The 20,468-nt window shown below is 43.9% G+C and overlaps 1 protein-coding gene across 4 annotated transcripts in view; it reads left to right on the top strand.

Moving 5' to 3' along the window:
- FGFR2 (fibroblast growth factor receptor 2) overlaps positions 1–20,468 on the top strand; it is a 119,229-nt gene that overhangs the window by 31,598 nt on the left and 67,163 nt on the right. For 2 of the 4 annotated variants that reach the window (XM_008950985.4, XM_034931619.3), the window contains exons 3-5: positions 314–580; positions 1,443–1,520; positions 14,565–14,734. In XM_008950985.4, the coding sequence (XP_008949233.1) occupies positions 314–580; positions 1,443–1,520; positions 14,565–14,734 (515 nt within the window). The remainder of the gene's footprint in view (positions 1–313; positions 581–1,442; positions 1,521–14,564; positions 14,735–20,468) is intronic. The other 2 variants (XM_024930382.3, XM_008950993.3) reach the window with 2 other exon arrangements.

The following is a 20,468-nucleotide window of genomic DNA, read 5'->3' as shown; positions in this document are numbered from 1 at the left end:
GCACGCTTTGGCAATCAATTTAAACATTTTCTTGTGGAATATTCTTCCATGCTATGGTTTGGTTTGTTTCTAAAGCCCCATAGGATGTGGAAACTAAGTCAGGACAGATTTTCTGGGGGTATCCTCTGGTTGCTGTTCCAGATACTTCCTGACTTCCTGGGGCTTGGGGAGAGGTGGATGCCTGCTGGGGCCATTTGCAGAGCAAGAACAGCTTCTCCTGGGAATAAGCAGGCCTCCACTGACCTTTGTTGGACGTTCTCTCCTCTCCCTCCTTCCCATCTGTCTCCGTCTTCTCTCTCCCACCTTTCTGCAGAGCCACCAACCAAATACCAAATCTCTCAACCAGAAGTGTACGTGGCTGCGCCAGGGGAGTCGCTAGAGGTGCGCTGCCTGTTGAAAGATGCCGCCGTGATCAGTTGGACTAAGGATGGGGTGCACTTGGGGCCCAACAATAGGACAGTGCTTATTGGGGAGTACTTGCAGATAAAGGGCGCCACGCCTAGAGACTCCGGCCTCTATGCTTGTACTGCCAGTAGGACTGTAGACAGTGAAACTTGGTACTTCATGGTGAATGTCACAGGTGAGTTGGCCCGCCAGCACTATGCTCTCTCTTCTCTGTAGCCATTATCTGATTTACATTTTTTTGGCCAAGTGAAAAGGTAGTGAGATCTCTAATTGTAATTGGATGCCAGGCATACAGCTTCATAGTTTTTGAAATTCTTCTTTGGGACCTGGTGCACCAGAAAGGCCAATCATTAAGAATGATAGAATTCTTGTGCACAAAGTAACATTTTTCTTAAGATAGTACGCTTTTATTTAAGTAAATACATGCTTTTTTTTTTTTTGTACCACTGACATCTTTGGCATTTAGAATATAGAGTTGAAATTTGGATACTCAAGATTTCTGATTCGTTTAATAGAGTTTGAGTTTCTCTCCTTGATTTCCTTCTATGCAGTGAGCGGGACAGAACAGGCCCCCTTTGTGGCCGAGTTTAAAGTTCTGCTTTCAGAATGTTAGTTGATGATGAGAAGGGCCACACAGGGACTGAGTTTTGTTAGGGATCAATTTCTTTCTTCAAGGGGACCCTGCATACTGAAAGGTTAATGTTGGAAAAAGAGTCTTTGGGTGCTACACAATTGGTAAATTTGTCAGGGGCTTGAATACTGTTTGAAGCTTGAAATCCAGTTCTCATATATCCAATTTTATAGCCTGTTTAAATAGCGTGAAAGCAGAAAACATTGAGAATCATAACATAGACCAACTGTCATCATGGAGGGAAAATTTAAGCCATTAAAACTATCTTAACTGAAAACAATCCCAGGCTCTTTGCGAGGGTTCCTGGGTTGTTGACTTTGCTATGGAGAAGGTCTCAGTTGTAGATAATTGCAACCTTTTTGCTTTGCAAAAAACACATCCATGGAATATGTTCTTTTGCATACAGATGCCATCTCATCCGGAGATGATGAGGATGACACCGATGGTGCGGAAGATTTTGTCAGTGAGAACAGTAACAACAAGAGTAAGTAACTGCCCGGCTCCGATGGTCCCCGAGAGAGGAGCATGGAGGGAAGTCCTGCCTGTCACCTGTCTTCTTGTCGACTCTTCTGCGCCATGCTGTGTCCCGCGGCCCTTGCCTTTCCCCGCTGTGTCTACTTTCCTGACTTTCAAACCTGAGAATAAACCAGTGTTGCTGCACAGCCTTCTCTGTCGTTTGTCCTTTCTTCTCGTGTCACTGGTCATTCGTTTTTCAAAGCAGTTACTACTTTTCTTTCCTTGATTTTCCCTTTTCCCTTTGACTTCTCCCTATTCAGAGACATAAGAATAGTAGAACCATGTAACATCTTGGTTTTCCTTGTAATCAGTGATTGTGCTTGGTTTAATCCAGTGGTGCGTGACTGGGGCAATTGCCTATTCTTGCTCTCCCGGCACATTGGGCAATATTTGGTTGTCACAACAGAGGGAGGGGGTGCTGGTGGCCTTTAGCTGGGGAGGGGCCAGGGATGCAGAGCACAGCCCCATAACAAAGAATTATCTGGTCCAAGATGTCAATCATCCCTAGGGTGAGAAACCTGGCCTCCTACAACACACACCTCATGCTGAGTGAAAATGAAGGACGTGTGCCTTACTTTGTAGACCACGATTGAAAAGGGAGCCAAGGGTGGCTTGCTTAATGAGGGCCGTGAACACTGAGTGCTAACGTGGGAGAGGCCATTTACTTGCGAGGAAGAACATGGCGTAGCCTCTTGGAGCTGGGCAACCTGGGTTTGAATCTTGCTCCACAACTTCTGAGTTGCTCATTTCACTTCTGTGCCTTAGTTTCTTTATAAAATGGGAGTAATAATAATAATAATACTATCTTCTGGGGTTGTTACGAGGATTACATGAGTTCCTAGTTGTATAGTGCTCAGAAGAGTGGGTGCTTGCAAATGTTTATTCAACACACAAAATACAATATAGCATTACTTGCATTTTCCAATGACTTGGCTAGAATGTTCCTAAAGTGTTTGTACATAGGGTATTGGGGTTCTCTGCTTACATGGTATATTCTACATTTTTCTTAAAAGGATTTTAGTCAATTTGGTACATTTAAACAAGGCCTAAGTAATATACCACACCCGGCTAATTTATGTATATATATATATTTTTTCCCGAGATGCAGTCTTGCTCTGTCACCCAGGCTGGAGTGCAGTGGCACCATCTTGGCTCACTGCAACCTGCACCTCCCAGGTTCAAGCAATTCTCCTGCCTCAGCCTCCTGAGTAACTAGGACTACAGGGGCCTGCCACTACACCTGGCTAATTTTTGTATTTTTAGTAGAGATGGGGTTTCACCATGTTGGCCAGGCTGGTCTCGAACTCTTGACCTCGTGATTCACCTGCCTCAGCCTCCCAAAGTGCTGGGACTACAGGCATCAGCCACTGTGCCCAGCCTAATTTATGTATTTTTAGTAGAGACAGGGTTTTACCATGTTGGCCAGGCTGGTCTTGAACTCCTGACCTCAAGTGATCCACCCGCCTGGGCCTCCTGAAGTGCTGGGATTACAGGTGTGAGCCACTGCGCCTGGCAATACTTTATTTTTTCGAGCAGTTTCAGGTTCACAGCAAAATAAAGAGGAAGGAACAAAGATTTCCCATATAATCTTCCCCAACACATGCATAGCCTGTCCTGTTATCAACATCCCCACCAGAATGGTACATCTGTTCCAGTTGATGAACCTGCACTGCCATCATTATCACCCAAAGGCTGTGGTTGACTTTAGGGTGTGTAATCATACAGTGTGTAGCCTTTACAGATTGGCTTCTTTGACTTAGTAAGATGCATGTAAGTTTCCCTCATGTCTTTTCATGGCTTGATGGGTCATTTATTTGTAGCACTGAGTATTCCATTGTTTGTATGTATCAAAGTTTATTTACCCGTTTACCTACTAAAAGATATCTCGGCTGGGCACTGTTGCTCACGCCTGTAATCCTAGCACTTTGTGAGGCCGAGGCGGGTGGATCACTTGGGAACAAAAGTTCGAGACCAGCTTGGCCAACATGGCAAAATCCCTGTCTCTGCTAAAAATACATAGGTTAGCCAAGTGTAGTGGTGCATGCCTGTAATCCCAGCTACTCGGGAGGCTGAGGCATGAGAATCACTTGAACCCAGGATGCGGAGGTTGCGGTGAGTCGAGATCACACCACTGCACTCCCGCCTGGGTGACAGAGTGAGACTCCATCTCAAAAAACAAAAACAAAAACAAAAAAAAACCAAACTCTGTTGCTTCCAAGTTTTGATAGTTGCAAATAAAGCTGCTACAGACATCTTTATGCGGGTTTTTGTGGGGACATAGTTTTCAATTACTTTGGGTAAATGTTAAGGAGTGTGATTTTTGGATTATGTGAGAAGAGTATGTTTAGATTTGTAGGAAACCACCAAGCTGCCTTGCAAAGTGGCTGCACCATTTTGTATTCCCACCAGCAATGAATGAGAGTTCCTGTTGCTCCACATCATTCGATGTGCTTGGTGTTCTGGATTTTGGCCATTCTGATAGGTGTGTAATGGTATTTTGTTGTTTTAATTTAAATTTCTCTGATGACAGATGATGTGAAGCACCTTTTCATATGATTAATTGCCATCCATGTATCTTCTTTGGTGAGATGTCTGTTAAGGCCGTTGGCCCATTTTTTAATTAGGTTGTTTGTTTTCTTACTGTCGAGTTATAAGAGTTCTTTGTATATTTTGGATAACAGTCCTTTATTACATCTCTTTTGCAAATAGTTTCTCCCCTCACCTGTGGCTTGCCTTTTCATTCTCTTGACAGTGTCTGTTGCAGAGCAGAAATTTTTAACTTTCATGTAGTCCGGTTTTTTCTTTTATCGATGGTGCCTTTGGTGTTATACCTAAAATGTCATCACCCAACCCAAGGTCATCTAGATTTTCTCCTATGTTACCTCCTAGGAGTATTATTGTTTTGTATTTTGTATTTATGTGTGTAATCTATTTTAAGTTAATTTTTGTAAAGGATGTAAGGTGTGTGTGTGGATTCACTTTTTAGCCTGTGGATGTCCAGTGGTTCTGGGACTGTTTGTTGAAAAGACTGTCCTTTAGGTTTTTTTTTTTTTGTTTTTTTTTTTTGAGATGGGAGTTTTGCTCTTGTTGCCCAGGCTGGAGCGCAATGGTGCGATCTCAGCTCACCGCAGCCCCCGCCTCCCGGGTTCAAGCAATTCTCCTGCCTCAGCCTCCCGAGTAGCTGGGATTACGGGTATATGCTACCACACCCCGCTAATTTTGTATTTTTAGTAGAGACGGGGTTTCTCCACGTTGGTCAGGCTGGTCTGGAACTCCCGACCTCAGGTGATCTGCCTGCTTCGGCCTCCCAAAGTGCTGGGATTACAGGTGTGAGCCACTGCGCCCAGCCTGTCTTTTAGCTTTTTAAAGCAAAAAGATAAAATAGATATTGGTAGGTGCCTCGGATAAATGAGTTACTTAAGTGAAGACTTAGATTTGTCCCTGAGTCTCCTAGCAGCTGGGGCAAAAGAGAAATATTTTGATTGATGCAGTTTTTACTTTTTGTCAAGAGGAAGCTTAGGGCAGTGGTTCTCAAAGTAAAGTTCCTGGACCAGCAGCATCAGCATCACCTGAGAACTCCCTCGAAATGCAGATTCTCAGGTTCCTCCTCAGACCCACTGCCTCAGAAACTCTGGGGCTGATTCTGATTCACACTGAAATGCGACAACCACTGGCTTAGAATTTGCACGTGGAGGTCTGCCCTGAATGGGAGCTTACTGTTAGCGGTCTTGTTCGTAAAACAGTGGATAATAAGGTGAGTGGAAGTATCTTCTGTGATTTGTACCAGCCTTCTAAAGAGGTTATCATTATTGTTATTTAATAAAAAGCACTGATACAGTGGAGCATGTCACTCGCTTCTTTTTTTTTTTTGAGACGGAGTCTTGCTCTGTCACCCAGGCTGGAGTGCAGTGGCGCTATCTCGGCTCACTGCAAGCTCCGCCTCCCAGGTTCACGCCATTCTCCTGCCTCAGCCTCCCGAGTAGCTGGGACTACAGGCGCCCACCACCACACCTGGCTAATTTTTTGTATTTTTTAGTAGAGATGGGGTTCCACTGTGTTAGCCAGAATGGTCTCGATCTCCTGACCTCGTGATCCGCTCGCCTCAGCCTCCCAAAGTGCTGGGATTACAGGCGTGAGCCACGGCACCTGGCCCACTCACTTCTTTTGGCCAGTGGCTCTGGCATGAAGCTGGAGGCAAAGATGCCGAGGGCCTGCGCTAGACAGGCTCTGTGCTGGCTGCTGGTTCCGTCCATGCCACCAATAACCCGATCAGGTGGAGAGAGTATTTATTCTTGCTTTATTGAATGGAAAATTGTGGCTTAGCAAGCAAAAGAAGGGCTGCGTTTCAGTTGTAGGCCTGTTGCCTGAGAGCATCCTAGGGTCACGATGGGGGTGGAGTGAGAATGCTTGTACAGGTGTTTACAGCTCTCAAGTTTTACTGTATGTGGGTGCCCTCTCTATGGATTGAGACATCAGATTCTGTCAGCTTGGTTTTTGGATGCCTGGGGAACTGCGTTGTCCTGGTTGTCGGCTACCTGCCTAATAGCAGGTTACCGTGAAACCATGTGAAGCAATAGAATGCAACAGCAAGGTATGGATTACATGACAGGCAGGCTGAGTGGTTCAGAAGGATTATGTGCTGTGGACCTTATGCTTTGCATTGTGAACAGTGTTCCTAACTGCCCAGCGCCCATGCAGAAGGGCCAGGGGGTAGAGCACCCATGTGATGAATGCCAACCAACAGTGTACTTGCCATGCCTTCACCTTGCAAGCAGGGTTCTTTTGTAATTAGCTCTCGAATGACAGCAACTCTGCTCCTGAAATGGGTGCTCTGCAGTGATTAAGGGCTAGTGTTAGCTGTACCAGGGAGATACTGCTGTGAGGAGGTGCCTCTGTTTGGTGTCTGTGAAACATTAGATGCTATTTAAAGTGATAGCGGTTCTTAGCTGGCTACTTGGCCTCTGCCATCTGTTAGTGTGATTAGGCTGGTCTGATTCACAGGTGCAGCCTGGGGCGGCTGAGATTAAGCAGCTGTGGCCTGTGTGGACAGAGGAATGCCACGGCCGGGGTAATTGGCAAGGCAGGAAAGGGGACGTTGCCATTAAAACAATTTTTTGCCACCTCAAGTGTCAAATGCCTGACCCGATTAATAGGGAAAATTGCAGAAGCACCAAATTCTTTGCATTTTCAGCCACCTGGAAAACACTCATGTGTCCAGATTGATTTCTTTGGTGCCTTCTGATTGTCTGAAAATGCCACTGGGGTGTGTTTGAATGTTCTTCTTTAGGAACTTTGACAAATGATGCTCCAGTGACCCTGTGTTGATGGTGACATTTTTGGGCTTTTTTGAGTTTTTTTTTTTTTTTCTCCTTTTCAACTAAATTGAAAATTTAGTTCTGTATCTTCCAGTTGGAAAAATATATTGCAGGTTATTCCCTCTGCTGATTTGCTAGATTATTGATCTAATTTTGGTGGTTAACATAAGAAGGCAAGCTCAGCTGCCTGCTAGAGTATTTTTTAGATTCTGTACAGAGTACGAAAAGCTTGGGTGCCAAATACAATGGCAAAAATAACAATCAAGAATTAAAGATCGGGCGCGGTGGCTCATGGATGTAATCCCAGTACTTTGGGAGGCCGAGGCAGGCAGATCACAAGGTCAGGAGTTCGAGACCAGCCTGGCCAACATGGTGAAACCCCATCTCTACTAAAATATAAAAATTAGCCGGGCTTGGTGGCAGGCGCTTGTAGTCCCAGCTACTCGGGAGGCTGAGGCAGGAGAATCACTTGAACCCGGGAAGTGGAGGTTGCAGTGAGCCGAAATCGTGCCACTGCACCCCAGCCTGGGCGACAGAGTGAGACTCCGTCTCAAAAAAAAAAAAAAAGCAAAACTGTATCTATTAACATCATGTTGTACATGCATTGAAAAACCCAGCCATGGGCTGATTTGATTGATCTTTTTAAGTTGGTTTCTTCATCACAGATGTGCAGGGCATTCTCTGGTCATATTTTAGCAGCTGACTAGCTGATGACCTCACATGGTACCAGCACTAGATGTTTCCAAGTGGAACAGTCCTGTGATGTCATTACAAGCCTGGTTGCCAGGAAATAATGCTGTTACATATGCCCCTCAGTGCAACACATTTTCTCCAGAAAGAAAGTTGCAGTTTCATATGCTAATTTTTGAAATGCATCCAGGTTGAGGGTTTTGAAGGGTTGAGAATTTATCCTTTCGCATAGAAAAGTATAAGTTAACTAGTTCTTGCCTTCCCTAGGTACTAGGTATGTTAATGGGTTATCTGGCAGCAACTAGGTAGATGCATATACCCATTTGTTCGAGGGATTTTTATTGTCTCCAGCTTGTTTCGGTGATCAATGTTTCTGAAGAGCTTGAGACTTAGTTTTTGAGAAGATCATGATGGACGAAAAGTTCAGGTCCATTGCTTAACTCGAGGGAAGTGATGGAGAGACAGTTGCATCAAGACTCTTGCTGCTAAAGTGGTTCTTTCTCTCGAGTGATGAGAGAAAAAGTAATTTTCTATTTTGGTTTCATTCCTGTTGAGACCTGCAGATGCCCACACTCCATGTCAGGGAGAAAGGCTATTTTTTTTGGAAGTACCTAGGGAAAATGAAGGTAGTTAGCCTGAGATTCCAAACTCATTTCATTGATTAACCTGCCGATAACAGTTCAAAGTCACCTTTGTTCTAATTGGGATTTTTACTTGGTAGAGATCCTAAGTTGGTAACAGCAGGCTTCTTAGTTGTGTTGAAGTTTCTAGGAATTGAAAAGAACAATATCAATAACAAAAACAACAAAAAACCCACACAGGCTTTGCAAATTTTTAGAAATTCCCTTTGTAATGAAAACATCATCAATAAGTTGGTTTGGGCCAGCACGGCAGCTCGCACCTGTAATTCCAGCTAGTTGGGAGGCCGAAGCAGGAGGATCGTGTATACCCAGGAGTTTGAGACTAGCCTCGGGAGCATAGCAAGACCCCATCTCTACAAAAAATAAAAGATTAGCCAGGTGTGGTAGCTCATACCTGCAGTCCCAGTTACTTGGGAGGCTGAGGTGGGAGGATCAACTGAGCCCAGGAGGTCAAGGCTGCAGTGAGCCGTGGTTGTACCACTGCAGTGCAGCCTGGGCAATGGAGCAAGACCCTGTCTCTTAAAAAAAAAGAAAAAGCTGCTTTTGGTATTTTATCACAAAGACTGGTGATGGTGTTCCATCCAATGGTTGGACTGAATATCTTTCTCAGTCTCCTCCTTGGTCAAACAGCATAGCCAATGATTGGAGAAGTTTCCTTTGAAGGCAGATCTTGGGAATTCCCATGGGCTAACTGGTCTGCCAGTGGGCTCAGTTCTTTCACTTGTGGTTAACTTGCTTGGTTTTGAAAACATATATTTCTGATTGAATGCCTGGCTGGTTAGCAAGTTTTAAATGAGATTTCTCAAAGCCACAGACATACCCCCTCATAATCATATCCTCACTCACATCTCCATATTTTGTTAGATTTGTTTTCTCTTAGTTTATACCAAACCGAAAGCAGAACTGCAGGGTAGTGGGGAGCTCTGAGACATGTTTCCCCTGTCAGGAGTCAAAGCATTCAAATGTCCTGATTAGTGATATTTTTAAAAGCCCTAATTATAGACTCGAGACAGAGGCTTTAGTGGGGCTTTAGAGAGTTTGTGAGACTTAATCTAGGAGCTGGAACAGGCTGTGTTTTTAAAATTTTTTGCATCCATAAAAATACAGTTGGCAGTCATTGGTGGCCACTGCTCACATAAATCTTGAACTTTTGACTTAATTACCATGGGAGAGTTCAAAGGGCAGGCTGGAGTGGTTGAAGGAACACTGCTCAGGGAGCTGGAGATGGGCCTGGCCTCAGCCCGGCCTCTGGCTGTGTGACCTTGATCAAATCACTTAACCTTTCTGGATGACATTGATATCATCAGTCGTTGGGCCAGATGGTCACCGAGGTCTCTTTTGGTACAGCCTGGTAATATGATTCCATGTTTCTCCTTTAAATCATTGGGCCGTGTTCTCTCTTTTTTGGTTCCAGAGAGAAAGAGAGAGAGTAGATTATAAACCTTAGGTGTCAGCATTGAGATGTGCAAGGGTTTTGGTGGGGGCAGGCCCAGCAGCCTATGGTTTCTCACTAAGTTTAAATTGCAGGGTCAAAAGAAATCATATAATCCTACCATTTGTTGACAGAATCAATACCTGCCTAGCACATAGATACCTGGAAAGTGTGTTCGAACTGTCAGGGACCTTAATCAGTGCAACTACTTCATTTTATAGCTAAAGCTTTTAATAGTCATCTATCCGTCCATCCATCCGTCCGTCCATCCATCCATCCATCCATCCATCCATCCATCCATCCATCCATCCAATAACGCTTGAGTGCCTACTCCATAGGCTAAAGACAACTCCAGCTGTACCCTCCAGGTGCCCTACTGTTGTTGGTCAGCATCAGAAGGAGTATTTTTCAGTACAGAGACACTGATGTTGGAAGCACACATCTATCACAAAGAAGGGGCCCTGAGAAAGAATAACTTGGCTCTGGGGTGGGAATAATAAAGGCTGTGTTGGAGTCCTTTGAAGGAAGTTTCTGTGGGTTTATAAATCTCTCTTTAACTCATTGCATCTTAAAAGACTTCTGTTGTCTTAAAGTAAAATTCTACTTAATATTATTACTAATGTGCAATGACTGTTACAGTGTAGAAAGTGATAATGAGTAGGTATGCTATACGCTGGTGATGGGATTTGATTGATGGGATGGGATTGATTGATTGTGGCTGGGTCTGACTGTTCTTTAATCAGCTCATTCTTAGTATTTGATGATTAGGAGAACATCATTCTTGTGGTACCTATTACATCAGAAGGTCTAAGAATGTCAGAGCCAAAGGAACCATACCTCTCATCGAGGTTAATTTGTTTCCTTTACAGGTGGATTAGTGTCATTCATTTTGAATGCCATTGGAAGTTTATACCACACGTCTCTATTAGCTGACTTTAAGCCCGCTCTTCATACACCTCTAAGGTATATAAAGTTCAGGGAAACTCATGTGTCCTTAGCTTGCAGATTCATTTTATTGATTGATTGATTGATTGATTGAGACAGAGTTTTGCTCTTGTCACCCAGGCTGGAGTGCAATGGCATGAACTCGGCTCACTGCAACCTCTGCCTCCTGGGTTCAAGCAATTCTCCTGCCTCACCCTCCCTAGTAGCTGGGACTACAGCCATGCGTCACCATGTCCAGCTAATTTTTGCATTTTTAGTAGAGACGGGGTTTCACCATGTTGGTCAGGCTGGTCTCGAACTCCTGACCTCAGGTGATCCGCCCACCTCGGCCTCCCAAAGTGCTGGGATTACAGGTGTGAGCCACTGCGCCTGGCCTGCAGATTCATTTTAGATAAGATTGTTGAGTAAACATCCCTGTTAAGCATCTACTATGGACAAGGCTGATCTCTGCTTCAGTAGATCTTTAATTTGGTACATGAGTTCTTTCTCCAAATGAGAGTTGTTAAAGCTGTTCACGAGCCTTAGTATAAAAGGGGCTTCCTTAGGTAGAGGAGCCTGTTCTAAGTTCCTGGATGGTGTTTGTCTCCAGCTGCTTTGCAGTTCTTGGGAGGCCCTGGCATTTCCATGTGTGTCCTTTCCAACTGCAAAAACATACAGAGGACACAAGGCTGCTGATGAAGGAAACACAGTAGGGCTATCTTATAGTATTATTGTTTTTCTAGATCTTACAGATTCAAGGTTCACATAAAGCTAGTGTATTTTAGGAAGAGCTATTGTTAATTTATAAAAGAGTTCCAGCCAGGCGCGGTGGCTCACGCCTGTAATCCTAGCACTTTGGGAGGCTGAGGCAGGTGGATCGTGAGGTCAGGAGATCAAGACCATCCTGGCTAAAACGGTGAAACCCTGTCTCTACTAAAAATACAAAAAAAAAAAAAAAAAAAAATTAGCCAGGCGTGGTGGCGGGCACCTGTAGTCCCAGCTACTCGGGAGGCTGAGGCAGGAGAATGGCGTGAACCCGGGAGGCAGAGCTTGCAGTGAGCCAAGATCGCGCCACTGCACTCCAGCCTGGGCGACAGAGCAAGACGCTGTCTCAAAAAAAGAAAAAAAAAAAAAAAGACTTCCTCCCCTCCCATATCAAGTTCATTAAACATATTTGTGAGCTTGACATTTAAAGAGAGGCTGTGTGCTGGTGTGATGTTAGCAGTCACCAGGGTGGGGCTGGTCACACATGGGAGCCTGGGTGGAGGGTTGTGCCTGGATTTTTTATGGTGGCCCCCAACCTTAGATCTCTGAGACCTAGATGAGCAGCACTGCGCCCGTACCCTGCTGTATGGCTGTGTCTGTGTTTTGCAGAAGCAGATTTTATAGGTGTAGCTTTGATGATTGAAATATCACCCCAGGGAAGTGGCTACCTGCCAGAAATTCCAGCAACATTATTTCACCTTAGTCCTTAAATCACTCCCGAGGCACCAAGACAAAGGTGCGGGTTGCCCATGGGCTGTTGCCACAGGTCAGGCCTGCATAGGTGCGCGTGGTCTGGGCCGGTCCCTGGGCTGTTACAGTCTCACCCATGGCTTGGCCCAGTGAGGGCAGAAAAGAACAACATTCCTAGTTCCTTCAGCTAAATCCCACTTTTTTTTTAGGGAACATAAAAATCATGCCTAATGGTATGTAAGCACATATCTGTTGATTTCTTTTATGTAAAAAAGAAAAGACATTCCACAGGATCAGCTCAGCAGTAATTGATGTTATCTGAAAGAGTTACTGCATTAATATTTAGCTAATTCATATGAATAGGCTATTGTGTTTACTTAAACAAATGACATGAGTGCAGACACCTGACAGCATGAGGTATGCTTTTCATTTAGGTCAGATTTGTAAACGTCTTTGTGTAGTGACAAAGCTCATTATTTGTTTTGTGCTCTCAATGGTTTCTTTTTAGTGGCTGTGGCTGTGGATGGATTTTTCTAAGTAGAAGCTTTTAAAATGAAAGATTATTGAAATTGTTTCAGTATATGCCAGGCCCTGAGAGTCCTGGGATGAATGGGAATCAAGTACTCCCTGGTGAACCCTCAAAAGAATAGGTGCGTTTATGGGCATTCAACACCCAGAGCCAAATGTCTACCCAGGTTGCAAATGCAACTGGATTCAAAGGAAAGAATTCAGCCCCTGTTCTTTCTTTCTCCTCCTTCCTCTTCTTCCCTCCTGGCTTCTATAGTTTTGCCCCTCTTCCCACTGTTTCAGCATCATATGGGTGCACCAAAATCCCATCACTTTGACACTTAGATAAGCACAGGGATAAAGATACAGCATGCCCTTGTAAAGAAATCTCAGCTCTACCTTTGACGACAGGTTTCAAGAGCAAGCGTGAAGGCTAATTGGGGTAGGTGTTTGGATGCAGCGATTTCAATTCCTGATTGTACCCTGAGAGTCTGGCTGCTAAGTGAAGGGGGATCCTTATCCCCCAGGGACGTGCTCTACACCCGTAGAATAGAGGAAACTTCTAAATATGCGTCAGAGACAAAGCCCCTGCCTAGTGCCATTTTGCCTTGGGTTTGTGAACTGTGTGTGCTGTTGTTCAGTCTAGCCTTCATCAGAAATAAGCATAGTTATGAATTAGCCTTCTACAATGTTCAAGTCCCTGTTGGTGGCTGTTTCAGAGGAATACAGGGATTTTGGTTACCACTTTGCTAAGACAGAAACATATATGTGAAAAGTTAAATTGCTGTACAGTAGAGGTTCTGGACAGGAAAAAAGGAGGATGTGTGCCTTGACCCAGGCTGGCTTTCCCGGACTTCAGCCTTAAACATCAGATTGGTGGAAGGTACGGATTCCAACCTCATGGAGAAGCTGCATCTTCCTAGCAGTGGAGAGTAGGGTTGAAGATAGTGGGCTCTGGCATCAGACTGATGTGGTTCAAATCCTGGCTGCACCTCTTCCAAGCTTCGTGGCTTTTGGCAGGCTACTTAACTGCTCTGTGCCTCAGTTTCCCCACTTGGAAGCCAAGATCATGATAGTGCCTTTCTTGTTGAAGTATTGTGAAGATTAATGTGTTGACATGTAAAAACTCTTTGAGCAGTGCTTGGCAAAGTAGAAGCTTTCAGTCGGTAGTAGTCATTCGCCATTATTAGCAGACATGAAGAATTTACAGTGGTATTCTGGCTTGATATTGTGGCTTTTATTTAGAAAAAATATACTTTACTTTGTGATTTAAAACTTTTTTCTTGACTTTAAAAAATCACTTGTATTTATGACTTCGGGGACATTTGGAGGGCATAACTTCAACATATCATTTAATTGGTAGCCTCCTCTTAAGTTATCATTAGGTGGGGTGGTAGGGTTATGGCATTCATAACCACCATTGGAAAGAAATTTTTTTTTAATTAAAAAAGTTAGTATGTATTTAGTGATACAGTTTTTGTTTGTTTGTTTGTTTGTATATAAGTTCTGAGAAATGTACGAATGCCTCTCTGGGTTATTTTATTATATTAAAATGATAATTTATAGTATTGATTGCCCTTAAAGTAAGGCTCCAATGGATAAGTTGATAGGGCTTTTGAGAACAACCTGTTTTTACTAGTGTGTATATGTGATCATTTAATAGGTGTGGCAATCCAAAATGATATATTTTTGGAGGACTGAGCTGTCACAGTTGTATATGTTGTTCATATGTATATAAAATAGCATTTTAAAACATGATTTGGCATGAAATTATTTTCTGGCATCAAGAACAAGAGAGAGAAGGGGCCTCAAACACTTTTTTTTTTTTTCTTCCTGTTAGTAGACATGAACCGTCCCTCTCTGGGACCTTCTGCTCAGCCAGCTGGATTAGACTTCTGAAAATATTTTCCAAATGTAAATATTACCCAAAGATTTAAAAAATAGCCTAGCATTTACATGCAAAGTGAAATGATCTTACCTGTTCGGAGTTTACTCATGGAGGGGAAGCTGTCCATCAGTATACATTCTAATATTGTTTTCCAAAACAGGAGCACCATACTGGACCAACACAGAAAAGATGGAAAAGCGGCTCCATGCTGTGCCTGCGGCCAACACTGTCAAGTTTCGCTGCCCAGCCGGGGGGAACCCAACGCCAACCATGCGGTGGCTGAAAAACGGGAAGGAGTTTAAGCAGGAGCATCGCATTGGAGGCTACAAGGTAGAATTAAGCTTTCAGAACATCACATTTCTTACATTTTTGTTTATTTATTTATTTACATTTTTTTTTGCGATGGAGTCTCTCTCTGTCGCCCAGGCTGGAGTGCAGTGGTGCGATCTCGGTTCACTGCAACCTCCGCCTCCCAGGTTCAAGCGATTCTCCTGCCTCAGCCTCCCGAGTAGCTGGGACTACAGGTGTGTGCCACCATGCCTCGCTAATTTTTTGTATCTGTAGCAGAGACGGGGTTTCACCGTGTTGTCCAGGATGGTCTTGATCTCCTGACCTCGTGATCCGCCTGCCTCGGCCTCCCAAAGTGTTGGGATTACAGGTGTGAGCCACGATGCCCAGCCCTACATTTTTGTTTATTTTTTGAAGTGCTCAAAAGTTAGCAGGAATTAGAAGGAATACTTTAACAAGAATCAATAATTGTCACAATTGCCCATGTCAGGGTTTGATATTAAAAAAAAATATTACCCCGGACTTGCATGTAATTTTAAAGTACAATTCCCGTTTGTGTTGTTCTTCATATGAGGAGAGTTTAATAACAGAAGGGTCGAAAGTTGAGAGTCTGTTTTCTATATGCTTTATAGTGTATAAAACTAAAACGGGTGTGGAATTTGAGAAGCGTCAGTATAGTTTCCCTGTCAGAGCAGGATTGCATGAATAGTGAGGGGACTTGGATTAGAGACTGGAGTATGAAATATGATGCATTAAGGGAGAGTGCGTGGAGATGACAGCGGCAATCTGCTGTCCTCCTTGAAGGATTCTTGAGAGCACGTCACACAATGCCATGAAATTTAGTCTCATCACTCCCTAGGGAGTTTGAAATTGGCAGCTGTCTCCCTGCAGATGCCCGCGCATGCTCCTCTAGCCTTTGTTCATCCACTTAGCAGACATTGATTGAGCACCCTGTGTGCCAGGCACACTCCTGGGCTCTGGGGAGATGAGAGGGTGAGGCATGGCCCCAGCTCCAAGGGGCTCCTAGTCCAGTCCAGCAGGGGAGGCAGAGGAGAACTCTGGCAATGGGAGGGACACAGGTTTGGTTGAAGTTGCAGGAGCATGTTGCATCCCATGGATGTACATGGAAAGGTGATATTGGATTGGCTGTTTGGAAGAATAAGGAGAAAGGAGGTCAGGAAAGGATTCAGGTCTGAGTTGGAAGGAAAGATGTCTCAGAAAGAGAGAGATGGAATTTCCAAATTATTTAGTATGGAAGGAGAGAACTGTAATAATTGAGCATATGAAAAGGACTGAAGGAAACCTTATGATGAAATTCTCTGATGCATTTGGAACATAGGTGGGCATATTAGTTACCTGTTGCTGCATAATAAATTGCCCCAAGGTATGGTAGCTTTAAGCAACATTTATTACCTCATTGTTGCCTGGATCAGGAATGAAGGTGTGGCTTAGCTGGGTCTTCCATCTCCAGCTGTCTCACAGGACTGTAAGCAAGGAAGGGTTGAGGCTGAGGTCTCATTGGAAGGGTTAATTGGGGAAGGAACTGCTCATGTGGTTGCTGTTAGGATTCACTTCCTTGCAGAGGGCCTCAGTTCCTCACTGACTGTTGGCTGGGGGCTGCCCACTGTTCCATGCCACACGGGCCTCTTCATAGGGCAGCTGCTGTCATCAGGTTGAGCAAAGGAGGAGCCAGAGAGAGAGAGAGCAGGATCGCAGAAGTCACAGCCTTTTGTAACCTAGTGTTGGAAGGGACAGCCACCACTTTTGCTTTTTTCCATTATTAAGCAAGACACTAGGGAGGAGGTTGCCCAAGGACCTGAATGCCAGGAGACAAGGGGATCACCGGAACCCATCTGGGAAAACTGCATGGTGGGAGGAATAGAAGACGCTCTTTAGCTCAGACCTCAGGTCCTTTAGAGCCAGGTAGGGAGGATTCCTCAGTAGCAGCAGTGGGGTGTCCAGGACTGTGTCTCACGTGTCTTTAACACACCAGCATCACTTTAGCTCCATCATTGCTGTAGGTAAATGAGCCTCCTTTCCACCTAAAAATGCCCTGCAACCCTTTTCTGAAATTTCTTAGACAGTTATTCATCTTTAAAGGATTATTTTCTTCTGCAAAAGTTTTTGCCTTTTTGTTTTAACACTTAGAAATTAACATCTAGAGGCCAAAATTCAGAGGAAAATGGGGACAGCCTATGAGTAAGTTTCTAAGAACGCATGGTGGGCAGTGAACATGTGAAACGGTTATGAGGCAGATCTGCTAGCAGGTGGGTACTGTTGAAGCTTGAAAGTAGAAATACTTTGGTTGTTTTTCACAACTCCTACTTGGTGGTGGAAGCAGGAGGCAGGGGGTGATTTGTCCTTCTGTTCTTAGTTCAGTCCTTAGACCAGATACGATGAGATTGAAAGGTTGGCCCTTTTAAAAGAAATCTTTTTGAAAAAAAAAAAGTTAAGGATTTCATGGGGGGATGCTGGTTAGAAAGGAAGAGTTAAGCCACTAAAATCACGGCCCCTGGGATTGTTTTTAACCACCAAATGCTCTCTGAAACTCACATAATTGATGCAGTTCCAATGATTTATTTAAATACAATCTGAGTGTGAGAATGGTGGTCAAAATCCTGGTGGTTAACTAATTTTGTCAATTAAGACAGCCTTGTAAATAAGTACAAAGAGGAGCTGATGAGGCTCCAGAGATCTCTGGGCTCAAAATAAATGGAACCGACATCATTATTATGGGGAAGGAGCTTTTTGCAAGTCTGAATTAGTGATTACAAATATGCTAAGAGACTAAGAGGGCCTAATGAGAAAATGCTGCCTGATTTTTAACAGGTGCAGTTCAGTGTTAATTATTGATGCCAACATTCCGCTAGACGAAGAGCACCTATGTTCTAAAAGCAAAATGAGGACTCCCAGCAGAAAGCCTTTAGCCTGCCCCTGTGGAGTGCAGATGACCAAAGTGATTTTGTTGTATCACGCTGAGCCGTTTCTGGAGGGAAAACGAAATGGAATTTCAGTGTGTGGGACAAAAACCTAAAATATATTTTGCTTTACCAAAAAAAAAAAAAAAAAAAAAAAGGCCAAAAGCGGAAGAGGGCCACACCTTTGGATGCAGCGTGCTGGCGTGGTCCTCTCCTTTCTGGTTCTCTGGTGGAGAAAGGCTATGGCTGTAGGGTGGGGCGGCCTGGGAGGTTGGCCCGCTAGTTGCAGAGGTGGTCAGCCTAGGTTGATCAAGGGCTTTTCACAACAGCAGTGGCATTGAACGTTCATTTTGGAGATGCCAGATGCCAGAAACTCTTAGAAATTCCATTGAGTCCCAAGGGCTTCCGGGACTTGAAAAGGAAAGACACATTTCTCATCTCCTGGGAAGGTTCCTTCAGTTACATCATTACCTTCGCTAATGATGTGTTAAGCCAACCCCAGGTCCTGGAGTCACTGGAGCTCAAAGAGGCTCATTCCCACCTGTGGGCCTCCCCCATGGGGAGCTCCTTGGCTGGCTATGGCCTGCGTTTGCCTCAGAGAGTCCTTGTTGGGGCCTGACCAGGGCAGACTTTGGGGAGAATGGTCCCTGGTGTTGGGTTTTCCCTCGGATATTTTCTTCGTTACCTACATAAACTTAAAGAAATGTGCCTCTGGGTTGGGCACAGTGGCACTGTAATCCCACTGCTTTGGGAGGCTGAGGCAGGAGGATCATATGAGGCCAGGAGCACAAGACCAACTTAGGCAACATAGTGAGACCCCAATTTCTGCAAAAAATTTAAACCATTAGCTGGGCGTAGTAGTGCTCACCTGTAGTCCCAGCTACTCAAGCAGCTGAGGTGGGAGGATCACTTGAGCCCAGGAGTTTGGGGCTGCAGTGAGCCGTGATTATGCCTCTGCAGTCCAGCCTGGATGATAGAGGAAGACTCTGTAAAAAAAAAAAAAAAAAAGAAAAAAAAGGTACCTTTGCACATTTGACTTCAGGAAACTATATTGTTATTTTCATTCCTCGGCACTTCCCCAAAAGCAAAGAGACCTAATTGAAACTCAGAGGGCCTGACATCTAACTGATCCATTCCTGACTCCTGTCCATTTGCCACTTTGCTTTATTTTATTTTTATTTTTTGAGACTGAGTTTTGCTCTTGTTGCCCAGGCTGGAGTGCAATGGCATGATCTCGGCACACTGTAACCTCCACCTCCCGGGTTCAAGCGATTTTCCTGTCTCAGCCTCACAAGTAGCTGGGATTACAGATGCCCGCCACCACGCCCAGCTAACTTTGTATTTTTAGTGGAGATGGGGTTTCACCATGTTGGTCATGCTGGTCTCGAACTCCTGACCTCAAGTGGTCCACCCTCCTTGGCCTCTGCGAGTGCTGGGATTACAGGCGTGAGCTACTGCACCCGTCCCATTTGCCAGTTTATTTAATGGAGAAGCAAAATGTCAAGTTTTCCAAGATACATTTTTCCAGAAAGCAAATACCTGAAAAACTTCTTCAAACAAATGTGTGTTATTTCTGCAATTTTTCTTTTTCCTTTATAATTCTGTTCATTCCATAAACTATGATTGTGCTTTGGTGGCCTGTCCATCTCATTCTTTCTACCCGTTTATGGATTGGGCACCTCGGCAGCCATCCCCTGCATTACAGCTTGTTTTGAAATGGCATGCATGTGCGGCCAATAAAGGGAGGAGGGAAGACAAAAAAAGCAAAACAAAGTCAAAGAGAATTATGAAATGTGACAGAAAGCTCATTTTCATTCAAATGACCAATAGAACTATTTGGAATTCGGCAGTTCAGTCTTGTTTATCAAAGAACCCATGCTGAGCCATCCTTAGGTGATTAAGAATCAAATTATTATTTTTAAAATGCATGAGTAAAGTCTTGCTGGATGTTATTAATATGTGATTGATATAATAGTAAAGGACTTGAATCATAACTCTATCTCCCTAATCATACTTATTCCTGGGCTTTTGCATCAGTCTTGACCATGGGCAAGTTTTTTCAGCTCTCTGTGCCCCAGAATCCCTTGCCTTAAAATGAGAAGATTGGCTGAATAATCCTGATCCCTTCAGGCTCTGAGAACCATAATTTAATAGCATCACCATCGTGTAGCATCAGCCATTTCTCTTCTTAAACAACGGCACAGATTTTTTTTTTTTTTTTTTTTTTTTTAATAAAGAGGTTACCTTCATGGCTAGATATTTCACAGGGCTCAGGACAGTTATTGCAATTTAATGCAGAAAAGCAAGAAGCTGGCTGAGATAATTAATAGACCACCTCAATTCTCACCTCCTTCGTAGGTAATTATTTAGGCATAGGGGGTTCTTAAAAACCATCTTTTATGCCACTTCAAAGTGCCTACATAGACCAAGAGAGATCGCAGGACAGAGGACTCATTCAACGTGACTGTGAAATTGGCACAGAAGCCCTCAGCGTTGGGTATTACAGGGGTTCAGGTTCCCCTGGAGCCCCTCAGCAGAGAGTAAAGCATTATTGAGCATGAACCAAGTATATTTCAGATCTAAGAAAAGATGATTTTTAAAACTTTTGTTATAATCACTACCAAACTGGTTGTTTTGAAGCATAGGTTAATTAGATTTACATTTTCTAGGTTAGTTACTTAGATGTCATTTTAAAGACTTTTTGATGAAATGTTATGCTTAATCCACAAGTATGTTTAGGGGGAGAAATCATGACTAACGTACTTATCAGCATGTTTATACTTTATGGAGTTTTTTTTCAGTGAAGACATTTCAGCTTTAATCCCACATCAAGCAGTCTTTGATGAGGACACAGGTAT

The sequence above is a fragment of the Pan paniscus genome, chromosome 8 (assembly GCF_029289425.2).
Source record: "Pan paniscus chromosome 8, NHGRI_mPanPan1-v2.0_pri, whole genome shotgun sequence".
NCBI lineage: Eukaryota > Metazoa > Chordata > Mammalia > Primates > Hominidae > Pan > Pan paniscus.
Note: the sequence above shows the minus strand (reverse complement) of the source record. Positions and strands in the feature narration are given on the sequence as shown.